Raw genomic sequence first — 26,949 nt, 5'->3', positions numbered from 1 at the left:
ATCGTTTGAGGTCCTTTTCCCTATCACGGTCTGCTCCCTCAAACCATCAACAGTTAGTAAGGCTGCCTCAAGGCTTCTGCAATATCTCAGTCTACTCAAGATTGCTCCCCTAACATCTCAGCAAGTCAGAAACACGATAATGCTTCCAGGAGGCTGAACAAAAGAGACGGCTAGTACTGCAAACATTCCTAAGGTATCACAAAGTGTTAAGACAGAAGAGAACAAATAAGATCATAAGAGAACAATCTGACTTTTAAATTTCAGAATTTAAAATCCTTTTACCTTTGATTTAGAAGCCAAAGGTTCTGAGAACATTCAGTTGGAAGCTCTCCAAATAGAAATTATTCTTTCATGTATTGCTAATAAAACTGTAAACTGCTGAAAGTTTTCTAGGGAGCAAGGTGGCAGTAACAAAATCTTTTTAAAAGTGGCATACTCTCTCCACTAGCAATTTCACCTTAAAGAACTCATCTTAAGGAAATAAGGATATATAAAAGATTTAGTAACACAATATTCTTTAAAGCAGTTTATTAGTGAAAAACCAGAAACCTAAAAATTCAATAGTTTAATAAAAGGTGGCACATATGATGGAATATCATGCAGCCATGAAAAAGATATAGAAATATATTTGATACAGCAAGATAGTCATGGTATTGTGGGAAAAAGTTACAAATGGCATGTACAATTTGATCCCATTTTAAAAAAATCTACAAATGCACAGAAGAGTCTGGAAGGCCATATTCTGTATTCCTAAATTACAGTGGTACTCTCTGGATGGCAAAATTATAGGTGGTTTTAATTTTCTGTTCTTTTTGCCAACAGGACTGTGACTTTGTGTTACAAAAAAGCATTAACAAATACCTAGTTTCCTTTGAAGTAGGAATGAAAGCAGAGTTTATCTAACAGGCACACGGAAGTACATATACATTAGTCTGATACTGCTTCAACAGTTCCCAGCGGTGTTTTGAGGTTAAATTGTCACCAGTTAAAGGCACAGTGCTGAGTGGAGACAAAGGATCCATTCCTAGAAACCTTTCACAACCACCAAGTACTGGCATTCAAGCAAGATTTCCCTTACAGACACCAACATTGCCTTATATCTTCATACCCGCTTGCATATAGCCTCCACACTCAAGAGAGTGGTGTTTGTTGGTAAGGACTATAGAAAGCAGGGAGAATTTTTCAAGTGATGTCAGATGGCAGGTCTGAGGGTGAAAGGCAAGTTCTTTTTGTTACACTGCAGCCATTCTCAAACTTAAGAATGTAACAGAACCACTCAAATGGCTTGTCACAATGGATTGCCAGGCCCAACCCCCAGAGTTTGATTCAGTAGATGTTGGGAAAGGCTTAGGAATTTTAAATTTTTTCTTTCATTCAACAAATATTTATTGAGTACACACTATTTGCTAGATTTGGGCTAAGAACTGGGAATCTGTGGTACAAATAATTAAAGTTTCTATCTCAGGAAGCCTATCTAAGTTGATAAATACTAAACAAATAAATTATAACTATATAATTACAATTATGATTAGTGCTACAACATAGTAAACATAAGATCTAGTTTTTGTCTTAAGATACTTAAAAAGCTATCACATAGAAGATTAGTTCCATAGGCCTCAGAAAACAAAATAATACAAGTGAAGGTAAAAATACTTGGAAATAGCTGATTAGCATTTTCACCACACTTTCAGGTGACACTAGTATTGCCAATCTGGGGCCTCACACTTTGAGAATCACTGCCCTGCCGAGCTGATGTTCCAATTAAGATAACCGGAAGAAATTGTACATGTGGTTGCAGGGACTCCCTCTCCCCCTTCTGAGTCTCACCACGATGGAAGAGCCATTTACTCATCTGGAGCACAGGCTGAAGCTAAGCCGCCCACAGCCCGCACTGTGAAGCCATCCCTGCATTCTGGCTCCTCACCCAGGCTGGGAGTACTATTTATGCCAAGGTAACAGATTTGTAATTTCAGTTGTCTGGGACACAGGGAAGGGATTTTTCAGAAATCCTGTCAATAAAGTATGGGGGAAGATAGGCCTTCTCTGGGTAAGTAAGTTATTTCCTGTCCTCTTCTCCATCATCTCCTCTACTCTGCAAATTAACTCAAAACGTCTTCTCAGCACAGCTTCCCCGCCTGGTTCTAGTGGAAGAAACTACAGACTCTAAGACCAGCTCTATCCAGCTGGGTCCTGGCCTCTGGTTCCTTATTTCCATTCCCTAAGTGAGGCACATTCCCATTTTGGGGACTTCATCTCCTACATTATGATTTTCTTGGATTAGCACCATAAAAAATTTTAACACCATGACCTTTTAGTCTGGATTACTTTGAGAACAAAGGTAGACATAATACAATCATTTCTTTTGTTTATGAGAGGGCCCTTAATTACTTCCGAGTTTATGATTTAATTCATATGTGTGTCTTCTAAATGTTAATATGCTTTCAGATTAAGCTCAGGTACGCAGGGCTTAAACAATTCTGGCCTGCACCATGAATTAACAGGGTTCCCAGGCTTTTACTTCAATGCCCAAGAACCTTTATGGGTCTTCACACAAGTGAAAACTAAACCTAGGAGTTTAAAATGAGCCAAAACCCAAATTAAACAAAAAACTCAATGAATCAACTGAACAAAATTCCACTGAATTAAAACAAAAGCATCAAACATAGAATAAGCCTACATATTCTGCAGGATTTGTGGCAAAAGTACAAGGTTTTTGAACCTGTTAACATGATACTAACCCAGTAAAGTACAGAAGCCTTCAAAAATTAATATCCACCTAGAGAAAGCAAGTAGTTCTGAAAACGCATCTACACTGACTGGTGGTGGGGTTAAATCTGCATGTATATCTGCTTTAAAGAGGGTAAAAGGGAGAAGTGATACAGAGCATAGATGAAAAGAGGTACCTCAGGTACACAGACACAAACAAGGTCCACAATTTGTGTAGGTAAGGAAACTACAGCAGTTAACAAGTGGAAACTGGTATTTAGAGTTTGTTTACTATGTGTTACGCCTTTCCCTAAAAAGCATCTAAAAAGATATTTCTTACACAATCTTACAACTCTAAGCTGGCATAACTATTACCCCAATTTTACTGGTAAGGAAATGGCAGTTATACATCTGAATTGAAGCTCAAAGAGAACTGATTGGGAGGAAGAATGGATACAAACCCAGGTCCATTTCATTCCATGACCCATAACCTTTTCCATTATTACTCTATTTCTCATAAACTGAATTTATAGTTGCTGTTTAAGTTGACCTAAATTCCTGGTAGAATCTTTCACGGCCTAAATTTGGACTTGGACCAACACAGCAGATGGTACTTCAAGTTGTTGAACTTGCTGACAGAGGATGAAAAAAAATGCTTCATTCACTTGGTTCTATAAAAAACCAGCTTGAGCAACTTCTGGAGTTAAGAGTATAGCAATTCATAGTAGGAGTCAAAATTTCCTGTACAGTAATGCAACTGCACAAGGATTTGTCTTGCACCACAGAAATAAAGGGTAAAAACTATTAAAAAATTTTGGACTGTGTACTAAATTATTAACATGTCTACCAAGCTCTTATTAGGAGGTTTTAACACAAGGGATATTTAAAAATGGTATCTAGATATTCATATTTTAAATGTACCAAAACAAATCATTTTGAAGGATTAACATTCTCTGAATAAATGAACTATATATTTTCACTTCACACTTAAGCCACACCTGGCTATTTTGAGTAGTGAGATCTGAGTTAAGTACCCCCAGATCCAGTCCCTATCTTTCTTCCGTAACAACCCCGATCCTGTTCCTGGACAATGGCTTGTTCATCTTTTTGTATCCATAGTGGTCTTTTAAGCCCTGCAGGGGAAAGGACTGCACTCTTGTTCAGGGTAGTATCTCCAGCTGGTCAGCGCGTACTTGGTCCTCAGCAAATGTTTGTTGAATGAACAAATGAGAACAACAACAAAAAAATGTAACTGCTAATGTAGAAGCAATTTGTCACCTTGCTGAATTATAGAAATTGCCAATTCTTAGTAATTGTCTAAATAGCAATTCTGACTTCAAATGTGTCACTAACAATTAGTGTGTATTTTACAACCAGAGATTTGAAGCAAAATAATCTGTATTCATTAATAAATTTTCAAAGTTTTAGTAAGCTGAGTAATGCAGTTTGTTTGTATATATAAATTTATAATGAATGTAGTTATACTAATCTCTATTTTTATATAGCTATGTTGTTTAATTAGAACAAATCCTTTTTACTGTATGTTAAAAGATCCAATTCTGATTATGCATTAAATTGTGCCAATTGAATAATCTTAAAAACATTCTTAGTGAATTAAATTTTTCCCAGATGTTTTAGAACTTTTTAAGTCAGAGAAACATGGTAATGCTTTTCAAGGACTGGTTGTTCTTACATAAAAAGATCATTTAGTAGTGTTCAAAAAGACCCCCAAAAAACAAAAGAAAACCCATCAAAACATAGTACTGCAATCATTTGATTTTTTGGAAAACAAGGTCAACATGGTATAATTACATTTCAGTTTATGGAAGAAATATTCAGAAACATAACATTTTTCACAAAAGAAGTTTTTATCCTACAGCTCTTTTCTAAATCAAAAGTTTAAATTTTAATTTTATTCTTTGGCTATTAATTATACCTAATAAATGAGTCACTGATATCAATTCACAATAAATTTATTTTTACATAAAAGAAAAAGTTTGCTGTTAATTAAAAATTCAGTATAAAACAGTTCTGCTTTAAGTTGGGCCTCAAAAGTAGAAGTTGCTTGTTAGTGAAATCTCAGTAGAAAGAATTTTGTAAGAAAACATTCTTGGCATGAAAGTTCCAACATAAATTCTGTAATGAAATCTTTACCATGCAACTTTATTGGCAGAAATGCCAGTTTTTGGTGGCTGATAGTTTATTTTCAGTCTCTTAAGACATTTACATGGAGGATACTTAAATCTGCTTTATTTAATTAATTGTGTATAAATATGGTGTCATGATGGGTAATCTTTCCATAGTCCACCTATTTAATTGAGCAGTTCTAAGTAGGTAATTGGCACCTTGCCTTTCTGATTTCCTCTTTCTCCCATTAGCCAGTCTGAATCCATTCCAACGACACTGAACACAGTGATCACCTACAAAATAAAATATTTCCAGTTATCAACTACTTAAAAAACACACAGAAAACTAATCAGAGTTGGATTTAAGTTGTTTTTTACTATGAAAGGACTTTATGTATGATTATCAGTTTTGTTGGAGGTCAAAGGATTATGGGAGGCAGTTTTATACATCTTTGTTACTTAAATATTTAATTTTAATTATTAGGATGGGAGTTTGGTCTAATGGTTAAGATGCCAGTTAAGATGTCTGTGGGGCTGGCGCTGTGGCATAGCAGGTAAAAAGCTGCCACCTGCAGTGCCTGTACTCCATATGGGCACCAGTTTGAGTCCTGACTGCTCCACTTCTGATCCAGCTCTCTGCTATGGCCTGGGAAAGCAGTAGAAGATGGCCCAAATCGTTGGGCCCTGCACCCATGTGGGAGATCCAGAAGAAGCTCCTGCCTTCGGATCGGCATAGCTCCGGCTGTTGCGGCCATATGGGGAGTGAACCAGAGGATGGAAGACCTCTTTCTTTCTCCCTGCCTCTTCTATCCCTGTGTAACTCTTCAAATAATAAATCTTTAAAAAAAAAAAGATCAATATGAGATTTGCATCTCATATTGGAGCCCTTGGGTTCAAGTTCTGGCTCTACTCTTGATTTCAGCTTCCCACTGATGTACACACTGCTGGCAGCAAGTGATGGTGCATGCAAACAGTTGGGTCCCTGCAACCCATGTGTGAGACCTGATTGATTTCTGGGTTCCTGGTTTTGGCCTAGACCAGCTCTGTCTGTCATGGGAATATGGGAAATAAACCAATGGATAGGAGCTCTGCCTGCCTTGCAAATAAGACAAAAATTATAAATTTTAAATATTTGTGATGTTCTATTATGTTATGAAGAATAGCAATTAAAATTTTATAGAATATTAACATAACCACTTGAAATCCAGAAGGTATTCATGATGATCTTTTTTCAAATAATAAGGTATTTACATATTGTTATAGTACTAGAAGGCATGTCTGTTTGTGATTTTGTTTCTTCCCACCATACCCATATTACTTACCTCATCTGCAAGAAGTGATAATTCAGTACTGTTTGCAGCATCATAATCATAGAGTACTCTGGCCTTCCTGCTGCCACTTGACTCCTTAAGGTCATTGAGATTGGAAGGAGAGTTGATTACTAAGCCACTTGTTGTTGAAGCCATGGCAGAAGAACCAATCACATTTGATAAAACAGATGGCACAGGTGTTCCAGAAGTCTGATTATTGTTACAAAGATAATTGGATGGAAAACTGTTTAAAAGAAAACAGATCATTTAACTATTTTTATGTGATGAAAGTTCTGAATACCTCCACTTGGTGGCACTGTTTACTTTCTACCAATCTCCACAATGGAAGGTTTACACATGACAACATATACTAACTTCCTCTTCCTTCTGGCCAATTATACCAGACCATTCATGTGGGATTCAAATATAAGTCCTTAAAATTTTGTTTCAAATCTGTATATATAATATTAACTTAAATAAAATATGAAAAACTACAAAAGTATTAAACATTACCACAAGAATGAAGTTTTTAGGTTAATTCAGAGAAGTAAAAGTATCTGAATATCTGAACATTTTCTTTTTAATAAAACCGTCTAATCATACTTTCCTATTCATTCCAATGACAAATATTCATTTTGAATATACACTCAGATTTTTTTTGTCTGTTCTACTTAATACTATTGGTTTAATTCTGTATTAATACACAGTTATTCTTAAGTGTTGAAACTTAACTGAAAAGTGATCCCTGATAAATATAAGAGTGGGAATAAGAGAGGGAAGAGATGTACAATTTGGGACACGCTCAAGCTGACTTGCCCCAAATGACAGAGTTAGAAACATACCAGGGAATTCCAAGTCAATCCCATCAAGGTTGCATGTACCAATGCCATCTCACTAGTCCAAGTGATCAATTTCGGTTCACAATTGATCATAATGATAGGACTAAGAATCAAAGGGATCACATAAACAAGACTAGTGGCTGCTAATACTAACTGATAGAACAAAAAAGGGAGAGAACGATCCAACATGGGAAGTGGGATACACAGCAGACTCATAGAATGGCAGATGTCTTAAACAGCACTCTGGCCTCAGAATCAGCCCTTAAGGCATTCGGATCTGGCTGAAAAGCCCATGAGAGCATTTCAGGCATGGAAAGCCAAGACACTCTGCCAAAAAAAAATGACCTAAATGAAAGATCTCCGTGAGTGAGATCCCAGTGGAAAGAAAAGGTCATCAAAGAAGGAGGTACCTTTCTCTGAAGGGAGGAGAGAACTTCCACTTTGACTGTGACCTTGTCTAAATATGATAAGAGTTGGTGAACTCAAAAGGCTTCCATAGCTTTGGCAACTCATGACAAGAGCCTAGGGTGATTACTGATGCCATAAACAAGAGTGTCAATTTGTTAAGTCAACAACAGGAGTCACTGTGCACTTACTCCTCATGTAGGATCTCTGTCCTTAATGTGCTGTACATTGTGATTTGATGCTATAACTAGTACTCAAACAGTATTTTTCACTTTGTGTTTCTGTGTGGGTGCAAACTGTTGAAATCTTTACTTAATATATACTAAACTGATCTTCTGTATATAAAGAGAATTGAAAATGAATCTTGATGTGAATGGAAGGGGAGAGGGAGCGGGAAAGGGGAGGGTTGTGGGTGGGAGGGAAATTATGGGGGGGGGAAAGCCACTGTAATCCATAAGCTGTACTTTGGAAATTTATATGCATTAAATAAAAGTTAAAAAAAAAGAATATACACTCAGCATCATTAGCACAATCTGAAGACAGAAAGATGAAATTATCCATCCCCTTAAGGACACACAGACACGTGAGGTGATTAAAACACTCAAGCTGTAGCTTGATTTAGTAAAGCCTTCCAATTATGTTCAAAATAAAAACACTGACTACCCTGATAACAAATACTGCTGTTTCATCATCTATATAGTGTGGCTAGTAATAGCACCCCCCTCATTTGGTGGTGAGGATTATAAAGTTAATAACACATGTGAAGTATCTGGAAGACTGGACTGGACACAACTGAACCCTGCACAAATGATTGCTGTTCTTCAGTTACTGCTACTGCCAATACTGTTGTTAACAACTATTAACAATACAACCTGGTTCTACTCTTCAGAAACAGCTTTTGGATATGTTAGTGTGGATCTGGATGATTTGTGAAGTTCTGGGTTTGAATATTTCTATGTCTTATGACAAATGAAAGGGCTAATACTTCCCCTACTCCCTCTCATGGGTCCTTAGGAGTAATATAATTCTTTGAAGGCAGAGATAAGCTGGACTTTGTTCTCCAGAATTATCGCACTGGTTTTACTCTGTAATGTTGGAGCTTATCCCAAGGTGTGGCAAATAACTACATTTTCTTTGAATGGCTGAGTGCCCAGCATTGTGTGGCTTTAAACAGAACTTAAGTATAAGTAGTAAGAAGAGTAACCTCTTTGCTGTACTCCTAGAGTTCCAAGGCAAAGTAGAGAGGAAGTATCAAGGCCTCCTGGGTTTAAAACAATTGTAGTGATGTGGGGATAAAGTGGTATTCTGCCTTTAGACATTAAAACCATTAGAAAAATCTCACATATAGACATGTAAATCCTATTAGAATAACTGATGTTGGGATACAACTTGTTTTTAAGCTCCCAAGTGTGCTTCATTTTGTTCTAGGCCTAGTTTTGAAGAATTCTGAATTCTTCTGAATTAATATGCAGAAAGGCAAAGTGACTTTTAAAAAGAAATCTTATTTCTTGTAACTTGATACTCTTCCTTCAAATGTACCATATCACTACCCAGCTTTCTCCCTATACAGAATCCAAATTCCTGGGGCTAGCTCTGTGGCACAGAAGGTTAAGCTGCTGCATGAGATGCTGGTACTCCATATCGGTGCTGGTTTAAGTCCCAACTGCTCAACTTCTGATCTAGTTCCCTGCTAATGTGCCTGAGAAAGCAGCAGCACAAGATGGCTCTAGTGCTTGGGCCCCTGCACCCAAGTGGAAGATTCAGAAGTTCCTGGCTTTGGCAGGGCCCAGCCCTGACTGTTGCCATTTGGAGAGTGGACCAGTAAATAGAAAATCTCTTTCTGTCTCACCTCTCTCTGTAACTGTGCCTTTCAAATAAATAAATAAAATTTTTAATAAAAAAAAAATCCAAATTCCTTACCACAGTTCACTTCAAAAATCAAATCATGGCATGGCCCCACTTAGCTTCTCTAGCCTCATCTACCATTTCATTTCCAATGAACATTGTGTTACAACCATATGTTAGCACCCTGAACTTGCCAAAGTCTCTCGCCTCCAACCTTTTTATATATATGTTCTCAGTTTGCTTGGAATATTCATTCATACCCCTTTCTGGATTACTCCTCTACAACAACTTCACCTGGGAAACTCTGCTAGCTTGTCCTGAGTCATAGATGCTTCACACTACCCTGCACTTCTGCCTTCCCACTATCACATGGCCTCTCCACCAATGGCTTGTATTTCTACCTAGATGTTAAGTGTTGTGAGAATAGAGACTGTATTTGCCTTATACATTTTTTTTTTCAAGTATCACCTTACAACGTGAGCCTCATAAATACCACCATTTTTGCTTGTTTTGTTTGCTGACATAACCTCCAGAATATCAAACAATGCCTGGCACATGGCAGGTATTCAATAAGTATTTGATGAATGTTGGGTATATGCTTTAAACACTATCATTTTTCTAGAAAGCCCATTACCCTGACCTTCAAAATAATACTATCAGTAGGGCTTGAAGTCTTTGAGAATACTCCAAAACTTTTTTATATAGTGAACAGTGAGTAATGAATAACTATAAATTAGTTTTTCTTTAAGGGTAACAAAGAGTCAACATAATTCACTAACAGCAAAAAAAAATCATTCAGTAGCAAAGAAAAGTGAACCTCACTTTTAAGTTTTCTTCATATAGCAATAAAGTATTTACTTAAATTCTCTTTTCATCCCTGCCAGAAGAGCTCAATTTCAGAAATCTGATAATTACTTTCCTAAGAATAAATCCCAGTTCTACACAACCCAATAAAAGCCTTCAATTCTTCTAATCTTTATCCTATTAGCTCATGTGCAAAAATCTGAGTTTCTTCCCTCATCAGGAGTTTTATATGTGAAAAGGAAATTACCACCTTCCCAATTGTTTCTGGAGATCTAACATGTACTGGTAACACTGTGCATAGTAAGTCATCTGGGCTTCTACAAAGTCATTCAGACAGCGGAGGTGATGGGCCTGTGAAGAAGAGGTGCAGTCAGTTCTTAGATCTATAATATACCTAATGAGGCAAATGCTAAGGGGAGACAGCACAGCACTGTACTGAAGGAGAATTACCAGTATTGCACATCTTATTAAGATTGACCTCAATCAATGATACAGTAACAAATTCTTCTTAGTCCATAAAAACCAAGTGAATTTGATGAGGATGGGACAAGATGATGATTAGGTATAAGCAAAAATTTAGAATATTTCATTATGTATCTTGGAAAATGCCACAATTTAAATTTCCTTGATAAATGAAAAGGAAGCCCAATAATTTTACTCCCCAAATTGCCTTACAATCTTCAGGATTATCAAAGTCTTTTGCTCTAAATGAATTTCCAATCAATGAACACTTACATGTGTACTGCTGATTCCCTCTAGCAGAAGTCTGGTAATCTCTGCTTGACGATCAAATTCACTTTGAGTTATTCTTAATTCCTGTTCAGACTTAAGTTGGAACATAGTTTTAGAATATCATTAGACGACTCATTTCATCTTAAATAAATTCATTTGGACAGTAAAAAAATCCCCCAAACTCAAATCATAATCTGGCAATTCTCTGATTCTGCTTTATAACTAAACTTATTCCTGGTTTCTAGGTCTTACTTTTCTAATACTACTTAACCTTGACAGAACTGATTCCTTATCAGTTCTCAACTAAAAATCTATTAATGCTAAAGCTTAATTACATACTCCTAAGAACCTATTAAAACTACTATGGGAAAATAAAGATATTTTAATAATTTCCTAGTATGAACTTTGCTGAATTTTAATATTCTACAAAATCTTTTTAAGAGTACTAGTTTTGTAAGTATAAAGTAATAGTACTGCAAAAAAATTTCTCAATTATTACTATGTTTTTTTTAAACTGTGAAGTTAAAGTCTTTGATCTCACATACAAGACTTCAGCATAAAGCCAAAGGATTTTTTTTTAACCTCTAGTATTTAGATATTCAATACTGGTTCTTAGGAACATAGTTATTAGGTTCTTTCAGAAGATTCTTTGTCAAACACTTTAAATGTCTTTCTTATACATTTTCTGTTGATTAGAATATGCCTTAAACAGAAATATGTTAATATATATGACTGCTTAAATTTTTTTTTTAAAGTTATGGCTGACCTTCAATCAGTGGTGTGCTAGTAAACTAGTTTTACAGGAAAAAGAAAAACTCAAATATCTTGATTTTGTGGTATAATGCTCAAACCCTGACTGATTTCTGGCTGATTTCAAGCCAGTAAGGTAAAGTCACTGATGAGCTGGGAAGAGATTACAGGTTGAGTATCCTTCATCTGAAAATCTTGGGACCAGAAGTGTTTCAAATTTTAGAGTATTTGTATCCCTTGGGGATGGGACCAAAGTCTAAATGTGAAATTCACTTATGTTTCATATGTGAAATACACAGAGACTGAAGTTAACTTTATACAAATATTTTTTGGTGTGTTATGTTCTATAACCTATCACAAGGTCAGGTGCTGAAGTTCCCACATCCTATCAGTCCTTAAAAAGTTTCATTATGGGGCATTCTAAATTTTGGATTAGGAACCTACATATTATAGCATACCACTACTAGCTTCAACCTTCCAACACAGGCATATAGGTTTAGTGCTGAAACAAATCAGTACACTGAAAAAATCAAGATCTAAAAATGGTTAATATGGCAAAAATGTTTTCAAACCTTCAGCTAGAATTGGCAGGTATAAGTAATTACTGGAGAGGAGAAAATTAAACCTCAGCTCACTGAAAAGAATTAGCTTATCCACCTCTGTTCTCTCTCCAATTATCACTGGTGACAATGTCATCTTAATGCTACTTTTTATTATCTCTCCAGCTTAATTTTTTCCCTATGGAAATAATTTACAACACTTACAAGATGTAGTAAATATAAACATTTAGTCTGAACTTTTTCATTTTATGCCCTATCACTCTTCCCTTCACCCTTCAGCAGCAACAGTTAAGTGAGCTCATCAATATGGAAGTAGCAGCAAAGTAGAAAATCAGTTGCTGTAATATTCCACTGGCCAAAAGATCTGGCAGAGGGGACTAAGAATTGACCTCTAGATTGGATTTATGGATATAAACTTGGAGTACTTGGAGTAATTAAAAGAAATTAAAATAAATTTAAATTCATGTGACTAAAACCAGAACACATGGAAAAAGCAGGGTTAAAGTAACTTCATCTGGAAGCTAGTATGAAGCAGAAAGAAGTCCCAGGGGAAGAAAAGAATCAATATTCTTTCTAAGGAAAACCAATCAGGTCAGTGTTACATTCTCATTATTTACTATTCTGCTTGGTTGAACACAAAATGGCTTTATTAGAAGTAATTACAGCAAACCCAAAATAAGTAAGTTCAGAAGTAAAGTGGGCTAGTTCCATGTAGGTCTTTGATTCTGAAGGGACAATTCAATGGCCTTTAATAAAAATGGCAAAACAGCCTACTAAATGGCAATATTTCTGTACAAAAGTAAGCAAGCTAGGTAGCAGAATAAAGTGACCAGTTGGTTTGAGACTGAAATGGAAATAATGTTTAAATGCCAGGCACACTGAGTAAAAAATATATTAAATGAAAAAAATATATATTGAATGACCTCATGAAGGATGAAGGATTGGCTTTCTAGGCTTATGCAAAATTTACTTAACTGTGAAGAAAGGTACCATGTTGCAGAGTTTAGCAAGTCATTCTTCTAGACAACTTAGATCTTTATTTAGAAAAGGTAAATGATGGGAAAGGAATGAATCTCATTTCTTGAAGAAGTTTCAGTGTATGTCTAGGGTGGCTGCAAACAGGCAAATGTCCCAAACCATCTGTACTTCTGATACATATAATTGATCATAATTAATCTGAGAGGTAAAGGAAATTTAAATTAGGTTCACCATAATCTGTTTACTTGGGAAGAAAATGATCTAGTTAGATAAGAAGGGTATGAAGTAGGACAACTAACTTAAAGGGCTAATCTTAGTCTTCCAGAAGATCTCATTCCTTGACTTAATTTTCAATTAAGATGTACAGCGCTAGGGAAAAGATCTGCTAAGAACTGCTGTTACCAGACAACTTGGCCCATACTATAAAATAGCATAATGAATTAGGTAAGCAAAAAAAAGTTCCAAAGATGTAACTTGGGAAATGGGCAAGATCTACTGTCTGTATTATCAGGACTAGGTATCAAAAAGCTTGAAATTTTGGCCAGGCTTCTAAGGCATTTGCAGTGACAACCTTGGTCATTGTTACCTACTTCTTTATTGGGCTTAAGTCTTGAAGTCCAGGAATATAAACTTTTAAACTTTAAATTATAAAAATCACAGAAGTACAGGATAAAAAAAAAAAACACCTTCATGAACTCATTTTGATGTATTTTCTTCAGATTTTTCTGATATATAAACATTTGCTTGCTTTATGAGTTTCTTCCCATTTACATCAACTATTTTTCAATGTAGAGACTACAAAATCAAGTCAGAAATTTATATATCTGTGCACCAACCAAATGGGTAAGCCACCCTATTTTTCTTATTTAAACCTATATTCTCTCCTATACATTGTTCTGTCCCTTTACCATGCTAGAGATTTAGGAAGAAATTAGAAAAAAGAATGGAACCATGACTAAATTAAATATATTCCATAAAAGGGGAGGGGAGGATAAGTCATGAACTTCACACTGCATTTCCAAGTCTTTATCAATAGCTCCATAGCCTATGAATGAAACAGAGTGTATAGCCAGCAATTCTACAGAGTCAGGAAATAAAGTTAATAAACTTATTAATAGCCAGGGACCACAATTATCACCTGCCCTCAATCCTGAGCATTATTCTCATGTAAAGGTCACATTTGGCAGGCTTGAACACAAGCAGTAAATGAAAAATGTTTCTGAAGACCTAACACAGCACTCCAACCAAATTTGTGCTAATGTCATAATTTTATTCCTTAAATTCTTCCTTAATTCCTAGATTTCCTAACTCAGAGAAGATCAGAAATGCTTAACACAGGCAGAAGGACTGGTAGCAGCAGTCATATGGACAGCTTCTAGAACAGTCTGACATTATGAGAGAAGATACACACTTGAAAAATGATCAAATCTAACTGTTACATGGTTCACTAATGGATATTTGCAATAATGACCTTAATTGTAAGTAAAAATAAATATTTGCTATCCCATATTTAATGCAGCAGTAAAGTATGTTTTTCACAGTTATAGCTGTGGTGCTAGAGAAAGCAAGCTTCAGCTATCTAAAAAATTCATTTGTGTGAAATGATAGATCCAGTCTCTGAAGACATAGGATACGGTGTTAAGTATATTTTACATTTTAAAAATTACTACTAAAATATAATTGTCAAGGAATAAACAAAGTACTTGAATTGTCTTCTAGCAAGGCATTGTAAGATTATCACTTAACAGGCATGTAGGATTTATCAGGGTATGTATAAACCACATCTTTGCATTTTTGCTCTGTTGTTCTGTGGAGCTATTAGCAAAACAGACTTGAGCATTTCCATGTTTTCAGATCTTGTAAGACATAGTAGAACAGATTGTGACAAGACCCATGGTTGTTATACAGTAAATATTTACTGAATGAATGACAATTAAATTCTTGTTTCATATTCTGTAGTTTAATAATTTACTTACTTTTGTCACTTCCTCTGCCCAAATCTAGCCAGCATTAAAAATTAGAGAAAAATATAGAGCATGAAAGAAAGTTGGAATTTAACATTTTCTACAAGTATCGAAAAATTTAAGTATTTAAATTCAAATGGCATACTCTTCTTTCCCAGAATCATACTAACAGATAAAATACAGTAAGTAACTAAGTCTGTACAATTTAAAATACTGTGAAAGTATGCTTTTTATATTTACCAATATTGTCAACTTTTAAACCTTATGCTAATTCTACAAGCTAATGTAATCGTTTTCTCAAATTGAGACTATCTAACATCTCAGTTCCAGTGTTCTCATCTGCAAAATGAGAGAGCAAGACTAAGTTTTGATTTCTAATTTCTCACTTAGGTATTAATTCTAGAATTTTAGAGAATGAAAATAAAGCAAGGGTAAATGGACAATGAATGCTGATATAGCCCCTTTTTGGGGTACACGATAAAAGTGAGATACAATGAATTTAACATTACCACAGTTAAATATATCTTACTGTAAGTAGATTACATTAGTAGTAAAACAATGCTTAATAAACGAAATAAAGTTCTGTTAACTGCTTAGGAGACTCTTTTACCCAAAAGAAAATCTATGATTAACATACTATATTAGCAATGACTGAAAAACACTTTTCATTTATCTACAGATAGAACAATGGAAATAAATGAATGCATTCTCTTGCTATCTAAAGCAAGCCCTAATTCACCCAGGGCTTCAGTAATTTTAGCTAAAAACAAAACTGCAGTTTACAATATTCTGTACAACAATCTACAACACTACAAAAGTTGTTTTCCCCTGCTTTTTGTACAATGCTAGTACAAGTCACTTAACTGCCAATTTATATTTGTACTGAAGACACGCCACTTTTAAAGTAATGTTCTAGAAGTATACCAAACATTGTATCTATATATTTTTATTGGCTAACATGTACCAATTGGCTACATTCAGATTTTATAATTTTTAAAAAAAAATTTCTAGTATCTCAAAAACTTCCTCAACTGGAGCTCATATATACATAGGATGTTGATAGAAAACAAATTTTGACTGGCTATTGGAGGCTATCACTATTCCACAATTTTGTTAACCGGAGTTAGCACTGGATAGAGAACAGACCTGACCCCTAGAAGAATACTTAACCTACTGGAGGTAGTCTTGGCCCAGAATGGCAGAAAAAATTAATTTTGTTAATTTTATGTTGAGTTTGGGTAAAAATAATGTAAATAACAAAGCAACTGAGAAGTCAATTTGTATACCTTAAACCTTTCTCACAGTAAAGGTTTCTTTGCCAAAGGTGATTACATGAAGTGCCAGCTTAAATTAGCAAAAAGCACTATATTTTAATGTATAAATCCAATTCTAAAAAACTATATTTGGCATAGCCAATATACTTGGCAATTAAAACATACAATTTCTTTTTTTCAAGTTTCAGTATCACTTGAGCTAGAATTTTTTGTTAATGAATACTTGGCTTTAACTATTTCTTTAACTTCTACATGCAGCTAATAACAAGAGAAGGCACTTTAGTCAAGATGTAGAAAACACAGTAGGCCAACAAACCTTCAGCCATTTTACATGCAGGAAGTTGAGCATGTAAGAGAAATTTACCATAATGTTATCTCCTTCAAGGCGAGCTGAGTTTAGTTGCTTAAGTGCATAGGCAAGAGACAAAGAACACATTACAGCAATGAACACAGTGAAACAAGTTACTTCTGCATAATAAAGAATACACTAAACAAGAATTAAACAAGCTGATAAAATGTATTTTCTACTTTAAAAAAACTCAACCATAATTATTGTCATGAAATTTCAAAATTTGATGTCCATCAATTTTTCCAAAAGACTCAAAAATTTAAAACAAAAGTATGGTTGATGTTTGATTTTCAAGTTACAATAAATTAGAGAAAATGCATTATTTTAAACAGTTACCTAAAATTTTTATAAATTTTCACCTATTAAAGCCCTTCTGGCTACACAATTTTCTTACTCAAAGATCATTTCTATTTTATGAACTTAAGATGCCTTCAACCACACTGTTTCAATCAATCTCAGCCAGGTCTTGGCACAATCTGAAGAAATATGAAAGGCATGTCAATCTTAGTATTTTTATAACTCTTTGAATTTGAACATGTGTTCATACAAAGTTTAGGCTATGATGGTGCTATAAATTTAGAGTTTACAGATTAAAGATTTAGACTGTTGGGGAAATGCTTAAGTGTGTAAAGGGAACTATTAGACACATAATATTATTTGAAGAAGTATTTCACATCAAACTTGGGTGTCCAAAAGTAACATTCATTTAAATCTCTAAATATTAGACTGCTTTGAAGCCAGCTGATAAAACTCAAATATTATTACTTTAAAGTTTCCATTAGATTCAATTTAATTAGTAAAGCAGGTGCCTTATAATTTACATGCATTTGATTTTTTTTTTAAACAGGTAGAGTTAGACAGTGAGAAAGGTCTTCCTTTTTCTGTTGGTTCACCCCCTAAGTGGCCGCCACGGAGGCATGCTGCAGCCAGTGCGCTGCGCTAATCCGAAGCCAGGAGCCAGGTGCCTCCTCCTGGTCTCCTATGCGGGTGCAGGGCCCAAGCACTTGGGCCATCCTCCACTGCAGCATTTGATATTTTTGTCTTTGCTTCTCAGACCTTATTTTTATCATATATATATTTATATACACTATTTTCAAGACTATTTTTGTTCACTGGGAAACATTAAAGTGGGTTTTTTCTTTCTGCTCTGCTGACAATTTTTGAAAAAAGGCTTTTGATGCTGCCTTATCATTCTTCAACATACTAAGACAGAAATTAGTAAAGTAGTAATACTGGACACAGGCAGAAATCTTTTACTGATATGCCTAAATCACCAAAAAGTTTAATCTACTATTCTAAATTGTGAACTAATGGAACCACAGATTTTGCAATATTATCTATGAACTCCTTCTCAGTACAGTACCTTATGCATAATTAGCATTTAAAAAACACAGAATTTGACAAGAGGTTCCAGAAACTAGTAAATAAATTCTTTACAAAGTGCTAATATGTGTGGTTCCCGAACCTTACTAGTGGAGGACAGAAAAATTAATCCATATAAATTTATAAAGAAGTGAAATCAAAGGAAGTAGGGTTAAATTAATCTTTTTTTTTCTTTTTTAAAGATTTACTTTTTTGAAAGACAGAGTAACAGAGCAAGAGTGAGAGGGAGATAGACACAGACCTTCTATCTGCGGGTTCATCCTCCAAATGGCTGTTGCAGCTGGGGCTGAACCAGGACAAAATCGGGAGCCCTGTAACTCCATTTGGATCTCCCATATGTCTGGCAGGGGTCCAAATATTTGGGCCATCCTCTGCTGTCTTCCCAGGAGCATTAGCAGATTGCTGGATCAAAAGCAGAGTAGCCAGAACTCAAACTGGCATGGTGATATACTCTGATATGGAATGCGGGTGTCACAAGTGGGAGCTTAACAGGCTGCGCCACAATACTGGCCCTAAATTAATTTTTTCATTTGCCAACTAAGAACCAGAAAATGCGTCAAGGAGGGAAAAAAAGTAAACCCTAACTTCTAGTGGTTTCAATTTTTATGAATTCTTCAAGTAAATTAAAAGAAATACAGTTAAAAAATTTACCAAATATAGGTATGCCTCAAGGTTTTCATAGTAAAAAGTTAAAAGAACTTGTCCTTTTCAAACTACTTCAGACTTGTTGTTATAAAGTTAAAAAAAAAATATATTGGTTATTTGGGAGAAAGAATACCACTAAAATCAGGAGATGTGAATTTCTTTTGACTAATATTTTTAATACTTGGCTGAATTTAAATTTTGTTATATATTAATTACAGAAAAGCTGTGTATAAATGAAATTGCTGAATAAAGTCATTTGTATTCTCTTTTATTTTAATTTTAACCATAAAATTCCTATGGAAAAATTTTTGACTTAAGAAATACACAGCAGAAAATCGCTAAGACCTTTTCTAGATATATAAGAAGAAAACAGCTCTTAAAATTTTTCTACTTAGCTCTCATACTTTTTGATAATAGTAGTAATATAATTCAGAATAATAAAAGAACTTGTGTACTAATAAACTATGTTCTTTCTGGTACTCTTCTAGGAACAAGGCAGAATATCATTAGCCTGTAACAGTGCTTGTTAAAGTTTTGTACTGAAACTTGATAACAGTATTTTCCTTCCACAATGACCATTGGGGCTTGTGTACGCATTCTGAATAAAGAGATTCTGCTCCAGCTGAAACATTTATTTCCAAATGATCCTTGCTCATCTTAACTATTTTTCCTGTTTATGAAATTATCTTAAAAATAAATTCATATTTTAGCATACTAATTCATTCCAAAAGATATACTTCCATTTCCACTGAGGATTTTTAAAAGAACATGACACAGCTTTAGGAACTATCCTAACTTCTGCTATTAACTCTGTTGAGTATCACCTCTTACTTCATCTACTTTGCACTAATCTTTATGTAGTAAGTTTTGATAAACAAATTGAAGTAATATTCTAGTCTTAACAACAGAAAAAACAATACTCACTGAATTTCTAGTTTCTGCAGCTTTTGCCTTTTTTAGCCTGGTTTTTGCAGCATCCAAATCCAGTCTCTTATTTTGTAATAGTTTCCTTTCTTTCTGTTAATATAGAAAAGAAAAGAAAAAAAAGAATGATCAAACATGATTTAATCCAGTAAAAACACACACGCTGAAAGTATTATTCTCCATTAAATATATGTATTTCCTGATAAAGATTTATGAATATAAAATTGGCTGTTAAGTAATTGTTCAGGCATTTAACTTTCCTTTTTCCTTAAAAAAATAAAAATAAATAAATAAAACACCTCTGGGGCGGATGGAAGCTTAGGATAGAAATAAAAGAATAGTAGTTTGAATATTTTGTGATTTTGCCCCTCATGGAATACTGCAAATTATCTTTTTGGTTGTCACAATTAGTAAAGGGATATTACTAGTAGCTACTGGGTAGAATATAGGGATGCTACTACTAAACATCCTACAAGCAGTCAGCTCTCACAAAAAACTATTCAGTTCATTAAGTAAGAAGGGGCCAGGTCGAGAAACTGTTTCAAACTGTTACAGATTATCCAGAAGATGCTTATGCTGAAGGAAGTATATGGGTCTAGATTATGGCTGCTCTTAATGTGCCACAACACCAAATGCAACTCAACTCCAAAATGGAATTTCAAAGTACAGTAAATAGTATGTGCCTGTGTGTGTGTGTGTCTGTGTGTTGTGTGTGTGTATACATATCTTGGAATTCCCCTGGGAACTTCTGTATGAAAATTAAGTTTAGGGGCTGGTGCTGTGGCATAGTGGGTAAAGTTGAAGCTTGTAGTCTGGGCATGCCATATGGCTAACAGTTGGAGTCTGAATCCAGCTCTCTGTTATGGCCTGGAAAAGCAGTGGAAGACGGTCCAAGTCTTTGGGCCCCTGTACCCACGTGGGAGACCTGTAAGAAGCTCCTGATTCTGGCTTCAGACTGGCTCAGTTACAGCTCTTGTGGTCATTTAGGGAGCAAACCAGCGAATCCAAGACCTCTCTCTCTCTTTCTGTTTCTCTGTAACTTTTGTCTTTCAAGTATATAAAAATCTTTAAAAATTAAGTTTATAAAATTGAGTTTGCTTTATTAATAGATTCCATACGTCAAATTCTATCCTACTGACCAGCTAGTATCTTTTGAATCACATTTCAATTTGGTGGTTCTTCTCTGTTTCAGGACAGATACTTGCTTATATATGTACATAAATACATGCTGACATTTAAAAATATTAAATTTCTCTACAATTTTAAAAGAAATCTGCAAATTAAATATGAAGATGCATTTCAGTAGACCACTCTTGCAAAAATCTCAGGAAAAAAATCCACCTAGTTCTTTACTCTGCATCACAGGCAATTTAAAATAAATAATTATTGACTTGGTTAGGTTTGAGAAAAAGTGATGTTTTATACACTTCAGAAATAAAACAAAGCAGTGTGAAAAGAAAACAGGCTTCTAGACACACATTAACAGATAAAAAAGAATAGCCAAATACTTCCAATAATTAAGTTTCTAACTCCTAATGGAAGAATAGTTATATAATAATGCTATCGTGATATTTTGTACCATATTTTCATAATCATTCCACGGCTGTAGAGATAGAATTTAGTAATGGTAATGAATAATAATGGATGTGGAAGTATCTCAATAACACTACAGGACACAAGAACAGATGATGTTATTAATAATGGTCTTCCATTTTAGTTTAGTTTTATGTTCTAATGAACATGTATCTATATAGATAATTTAAGTTTTCTAATCTGCTATATCTATAGTCAATAAGGGGCAAATTATTCATTAAAAACTAAATAGGCTGGCGCTGTAGCTCACTAGGCTAATCCTCCGCCTACAGCACCGGCACCACGGGTTCTAGTCCCAGTTGAGGCGCTGGATTCTGTCCCGGTTGCTCCTCTTCCAGGCCAGCTCTCTGCTGTGGCCCGGGAAGGCAGTGGAGGATGGCCCAGGTCCTTGGGCCCTGCACCCGCGTAGGAGATCAGGAGGAAGCACCTGGCTCCTGGCTTCGTATCGGCACAGTGCGCTGGCTGCAGCACACCAGGCCGTAGTGGCCATGTGGGGGATGAACCAAAAGAAGGAAGACCTCTCTCTCTCTCTCTCTCTCTCACTGTCCAACTTTGTCTGTTAAAAAAAAAAAAAAAAAAAACCTAAATAAAGATGTAAGTTATTTTACTTAATAAAGGGAACATTTTCCAACTCACAGCAATTGTTTTATAATCTCCTTCTATAAAGTTTCTTAAAGGAGTGAGAAAATTTAAGGCTGAAGTTTGAATCAACTCTCTGTCTGCTGTTCCAATTCGTTTCTGTGTTTCTCCACATTTAATAAGAGCATTACCTGCAAAGGAGAAAAAAAATATTTAACCAGAGTTTAGTAATGCAGAACATAAAATCATGTAAAAAAATTAATAATGTGCTTTAAAGTTATCATTTGTTTACTTGTGTTTAAGGTGGCTTTATTTTAAAAGTAAATTTAAGACTGTAAACATTTAAATAAAAAAAACTCAGATGAACTTCATGTCATATCATAGGTAATTGTGCAAATTCTACCAATGGATACATACATATACCAAAACTTAACCCAAACAGTACAGTTATTTTACAAAAGTATAATGTTTACAATATTTTAGTAAGTAGATCAAGTTACAATTTGTCCTCTGTTGCTGTAACTATACATTTATCTCATATTTTAAGTTTAGAAAAAAAAAACTCATGTCATTATAACACATACACTCTAGTATTTAAATAGGGCAAGCACATCAGGAATGCAGAAAGTAGAGAAGAAAAGAAATCCTAAGGATCAGCCTTCTACTCCTAGTTTTGCCTATAATAAACTTTACCTCTGTGTATATTAATTCTTTCATGATAGAATGAGATTAGAACTAATTGGTAAGGAAAGGAAGACAGTACTGTAATTAAGAGGTCTGTCTCTGGATATGGACAATTTACATATAAATTACTAAGTATGTGATCATGGATGAATTACTTAACCTCTCCAAGCTTCAATTTCTTTAGCTTTTAAATGGAGATAATAGAATTTATCTTACTTGTAGGATATGAGAGGATTTACTGAAGTAATACATAAACACATGTACTCCATAGTGCTTATTAGTACAATGCCTGAAATACTACATTTTTAGTTACAAGCTATTAATAATAGGTTCAAGAGGCCCAATTCCAATAATCAGGACACATTTACTGAAACTATCAGAGGTACAAACAGATTAAGGAAATTAAAAATGGAAAAAAAATCTAGAAGTTTTTTTAATGCTCATGCTTCAGCAGGTCTTTTGCTTGGTGAAGGAAAAAACTGGGTCTCCTTCAGGTATCTTTATGACTCAAGCATCTGATCAACAGTGATGTACAAAGTTTTTCTAAAAATTAAGTTAAAATTTAGAAATAATTATCTATTTTAAAATCTTAAGAATTTTATTATTTATTTATTTATTTTGACAGGCAGAGTTAGACAGCGAGAGAGAGAGAGACAGAGAGAAAGGTCTTCCTTCCATTGGTTCTCCCCCCCACATGGCCGCTACAGCTGGTGCACAGCGCCGATCCAAAGCCAGGAGCCAGGTGCTTCCTCCTGGTCTCCCATGCGGGTGCAGGGCCCAAGGACCTGGGCCATCCTCCACTGCCTTCCTGGGCCACAGCAGAGAGCTGGACTGGAAGAGGAGCAATCGGGACAGAATGCGGTGCCCCAACTGAGACTGGAACCTGGGGTGCCAGCACCACAGGCCAAGTGAGCGTGGCGCTGGCCAATTTTAAGAATTTTTTAAAAAGATTTTTATTTATTTAAGAGGTAGAGTTACAGAGAAAGGGAGCAGAGAAATCTTCCATCTGTTGGTTCACTCCAATGGGCAGAGATGAGCTGACCCCAAGCCAGGAGCCAGGAAACTCTTCCAGGTCTCCCACACAGATGCATGGGCCCAACCACTTGTGCCACCTTAAACTGCTTTCCCAGGCACAAGAAGAGAGCTGTATTGGAAGAGGAGCAGCCAGGACACCAATGCCATATGGGATGCTGGCATTGCAGGGGGAGGCTTGGCCCAACACCACAGGGCTGGTCCCGTATTTAAAATCTTAAGAATTTTCAACTTTCTCAAAGAATTTTTTTGAAGAACACAATGTAGAAATTACAAAGTTATACATAGAAAAAGCTTCACTCATCGCATTACACAACTTATACATTATTTCCTCAACATAAAGATGGCTACCAAAACTTAATTCATTTAATCCCAGAATTTATGAGTTATTTCATACATCAGAAACTATCTGTGGAAACTCAATCTATTTACAATTTCATATCCAAATAAGAATCAATTTCTTGCAAGAGTTTTTTTTTTTTTTTTTTTTTAACATTCTGAAAGTTTATTTATTTATTTGAAAAGCAGAGTTGGAGAGAGGGAGGGAGAGACAGAGAGAGAGGTCTTTCATCTGCTAATTCACTCCCCAAATGTCCCTAACAGCCAGGATTCTGTCAGGAGGAAACCAGTATATCAGAACTCTATCCAGTCTCCTACATGGGTGGTAGGAATCCAAGTACTTGGGCCATCATCTGTTGCCCCCCAGGCACATCTGCAGGAAGCTGGATTGGAAGCACTGTAGCCAGGACTTAAACTTGCACTCTGATATCAAATGTGGGATCCCAAGCAGTGTCTCACCCCACTGTACCACAAACCATGTCCCTGTTCAGATATTTTGTTTGTATCTTAGTGAGAGGGCTTATTTAAGTAAAGTAGCCTGAAAAATGGTTTCCCAGATCATACAACCTTCAGAGGGTTGTCAATTTGTTGTGCTGCCTCAAACTAGTGGTACCTTCTGCTCCAATGACACTGGAAATAAGCTCTTGATTTTAGTTCTTAAAGTCCTCTGCCCCTTCTGCTTATACTCAGCAACTGAATTTTTTAAGTCTTAATAAAGAGAAGCATTAGCCATAAACATCCAGAAAATAAGCTATAGAAATCTCAGGTTGTCTTATGTTGCGAGAAACTTAGATCTGAGTGATAAGGAGGTATGACACTGAACTTCAGAGTTGTACATTTAAGTCAGAATATAGCAATTAAGAAAGATTGGCCGGCACCACGGCTCACTAGGCTAATCCTCCGCCTGCGGCGCCAGCATCTCATATGGGTGCCAGCTTCTAGTCCCGGTTGCTCCTCTTCCAGTCCAGCTCTCTGCTGTGGCCCGGGAAGGCAGTGGAGGATGGCCCAAGTCCTTGTGTTCCTGCACCCGCATGGGAGACCAGGAGGAAGCACCTGGCTCCTGGCTTTGGATCGGCTCAGCGCGATGGCTGTAGTGGCCACTTGGAGGGTGAACCAACAGAAGGAAGACCTTTCTCTCTGTGTCTCTCACTGTCTAACTCTGCCTGTCATAAAAAAAAAAAAAAAAAAAAGATGGCATAACTGTAAAACACAATTACAGAATGTCTGAAACATAGAAAAGGAAACTAGAAATGAATTTTAAACATCTAAAGAGAACATTTTTGGGGTACTGATATTATTTCCAAATAACAACAGCACTATAGTGATTTGTTCAACTTACTATGCACCAAGTACCTTCAATATAAAATAAATAAGCCCTTTAGAAAGCTTAAAAATAAAAGCAGAAGAGATATATATATATAAACAATGACTGCATTATAAAACAAGAAATACATTACAATAGAGATGTTGGAAGATCAATAGGAGTCCAAGCGAAAAATTCACTTAACTTTTCAGAACTAAAAAAGATATAAATTCTGGGGCCAGTGCTGTGACATTTGGAGACCTGGCTGCTTCACTTCCAATCCAGCCCCCTGTTAATGTGCCTGGCAAAACAGTGGAAGATGGCCTAAGTGCTTAGGACCCTGCACCCATGTAGGAGATCCAGAAGAAGCTCCTCACTCCTGGCTTTGGATTGGCTCAGCGCAGCCTGTTGTGCCCATTTGGGTAGCAAACCAGCAGATCAAAGACACCTCTCTGTCTCTCCCTCTCTCTGTAACTCTACCATTCAAAAAAAAAATAAATTTTTTAAAAAAAGAATGAATTCTTAGAACAATTAAATATTTGCTTAAATATATTAAGTTGACCTTTACCTACTTATTGGTCACTTGTATTTCTGAAGTTATCAAAATATTAACTTAATAAACTTGAGGCTAAAAGAGATTTAATATATGTTAATTACATCCCTAAGCAGTTAAAATCTAAGTATAAAAGGTATTTTTTACAAAAACTTTATACCTTTTACTTACCATATGCTGTTCCGGGACCAAACTCAGTCCCCGCATCAATCATATATTGTCCCAAAAGTTCTGGGTTGTTTATACGACTTGGAGCTTTTCTATCCAATTTCTCATAAACAAATTCTTCTATCCTGGCATCTAAGAGAAAGGTTAAAATTACCCATAATTTCAAAAATGCAAAACTATTTAAAAGATTATTCTGGTCTTCTATCTGACATAAGAAATTAGCACATTCAAGTATATATCTTAGCATATAATTTTTTATATGTTAAAATATTACTTAGCTCTAAGAAATTTGTATTTTAGAAATTTGATAAAATATCTTGGCACAAAACCTATGTAAGAAATGAAGCTACTCTCTGAGTATTCTATGGGATTTTAATGTTCCAGAAGATTGATGATAATTCAGCTATTATGTACTGGAGTTGTCTTTTCCCCTATCTAGCATTTTGAATTCTGATGTTTAAACTTTGAATAGACTTCAAATTTCAAAATCAAAGACCTCCAGCTAGGAAAATAGGGAATTAATAGATCTACAAAAACCAAAGGGTCACCACATCTGACACCTTTAGCATCAGTACGTGCTTTGCTTATTGTAATATTTAACAGAAAAGAAATTCATGTTTACATTGCTGCCAAAAAGGGAGGTATGTTGGGAAAAATGAGAAAATAACTGAAGTTTCCAGCAGCAATGATTAAGTATAAGTTAAAATCACAATCTGGTAAGAACCTAAGCCAAACTGGTTTCTTTTAAGCACTTCACATAGATTCCTATATAAATTTCGCACAGTACACTGAAAATTTCAAAACCCAGCAGTATTAGTAACAGAAACAGTTCAGGAATTGGCAAAGGGTAATTATAATATATAACAGAATAATAATAATTTTTGTGGTAGATTCCAGTATAAAAAGGGTTATTAGGCAGGAATTTAAAAGCCTTTACATTAGTTAAAAGCAAATTGAGCCTTTTCAAAAGATAACCAATCAGAGGATGCTAACTAAATTTTGGAATTTCAGTTTCTGACTGCAGTGATTCTTAGCTTCGATTGCTTTTATACCTATATGGTCAAAGGTGTATAGTTGGGATGAGTAGTTGGTACACTGATTATG

At 35.4% G+C, this 26,949-nt stretch overlaps 1 protein-coding gene across 2 annotated transcripts in view; it reads right to left on the bottom strand.

Moving 5' to 3' along the window:
- Nucleotides 1–513: 513 nt before the first annotated feature.
- SH3GLB1 (SH3 domain containing GRB2 like, endophilin B1) overlaps nt 514–26,949 on the bottom strand; it is a 45,889-nt gene continuing 19,453 nt past the window's right edge. The window contains exons 3-11 of one of the 2 annotated variants that reach the window (XM_062191663.1): nt 25,849–25,977; nt 21,824–21,957; nt 19,595–19,687; nt 16,610–16,696; nt 15,032–15,055; nt 10,771–10,860; nt 10,286–10,386; nt 6,155–6,386; nt 514–5,126 (exon numbers count right to left, since the gene is read on the bottom strand). In XM_062191663.1, the coding sequence (XP_062047647.1) occupies nt 5,019–5,126; nt 6,155–6,386; nt 10,286–10,386; nt 10,771–10,860; nt 15,032–15,055; nt 16,610–16,696; nt 19,595–19,687; nt 21,824–21,957; nt 25,849–25,977 (998 nt within the window). In that variant the 3' untranslated portion in view covers nt 514–5,018. The remainder of the gene's footprint in view (nt 5,127–6,154; nt 6,387–10,285; nt 10,387–10,770; nt 10,861–15,031; nt 15,056–16,609; nt 16,697–19,594; nt 19,688–21,823; nt 21,958–25,848; nt 25,978–26,949) is intronic. The other variant, XM_062191662.1, reaches the window with a different exon arrangement.

Source organism: Lepus europaeus, chromosome 5 (assembly GCF_033115175.1).
Source record: "Lepus europaeus isolate LE1 chromosome 5, mLepTim1.pri, whole genome shotgun sequence".
NCBI classification, from domain to species: domain Eukaryota; kingdom Metazoa; phylum Chordata; class Mammalia; order Lagomorpha; family Leporidae; genus Lepus; species Lepus europaeus.
The sequence above is the reverse complement of the archived record's forward strand: the minus strand, read 5'-3'. Positions and strand labels throughout refer to the sequence as shown.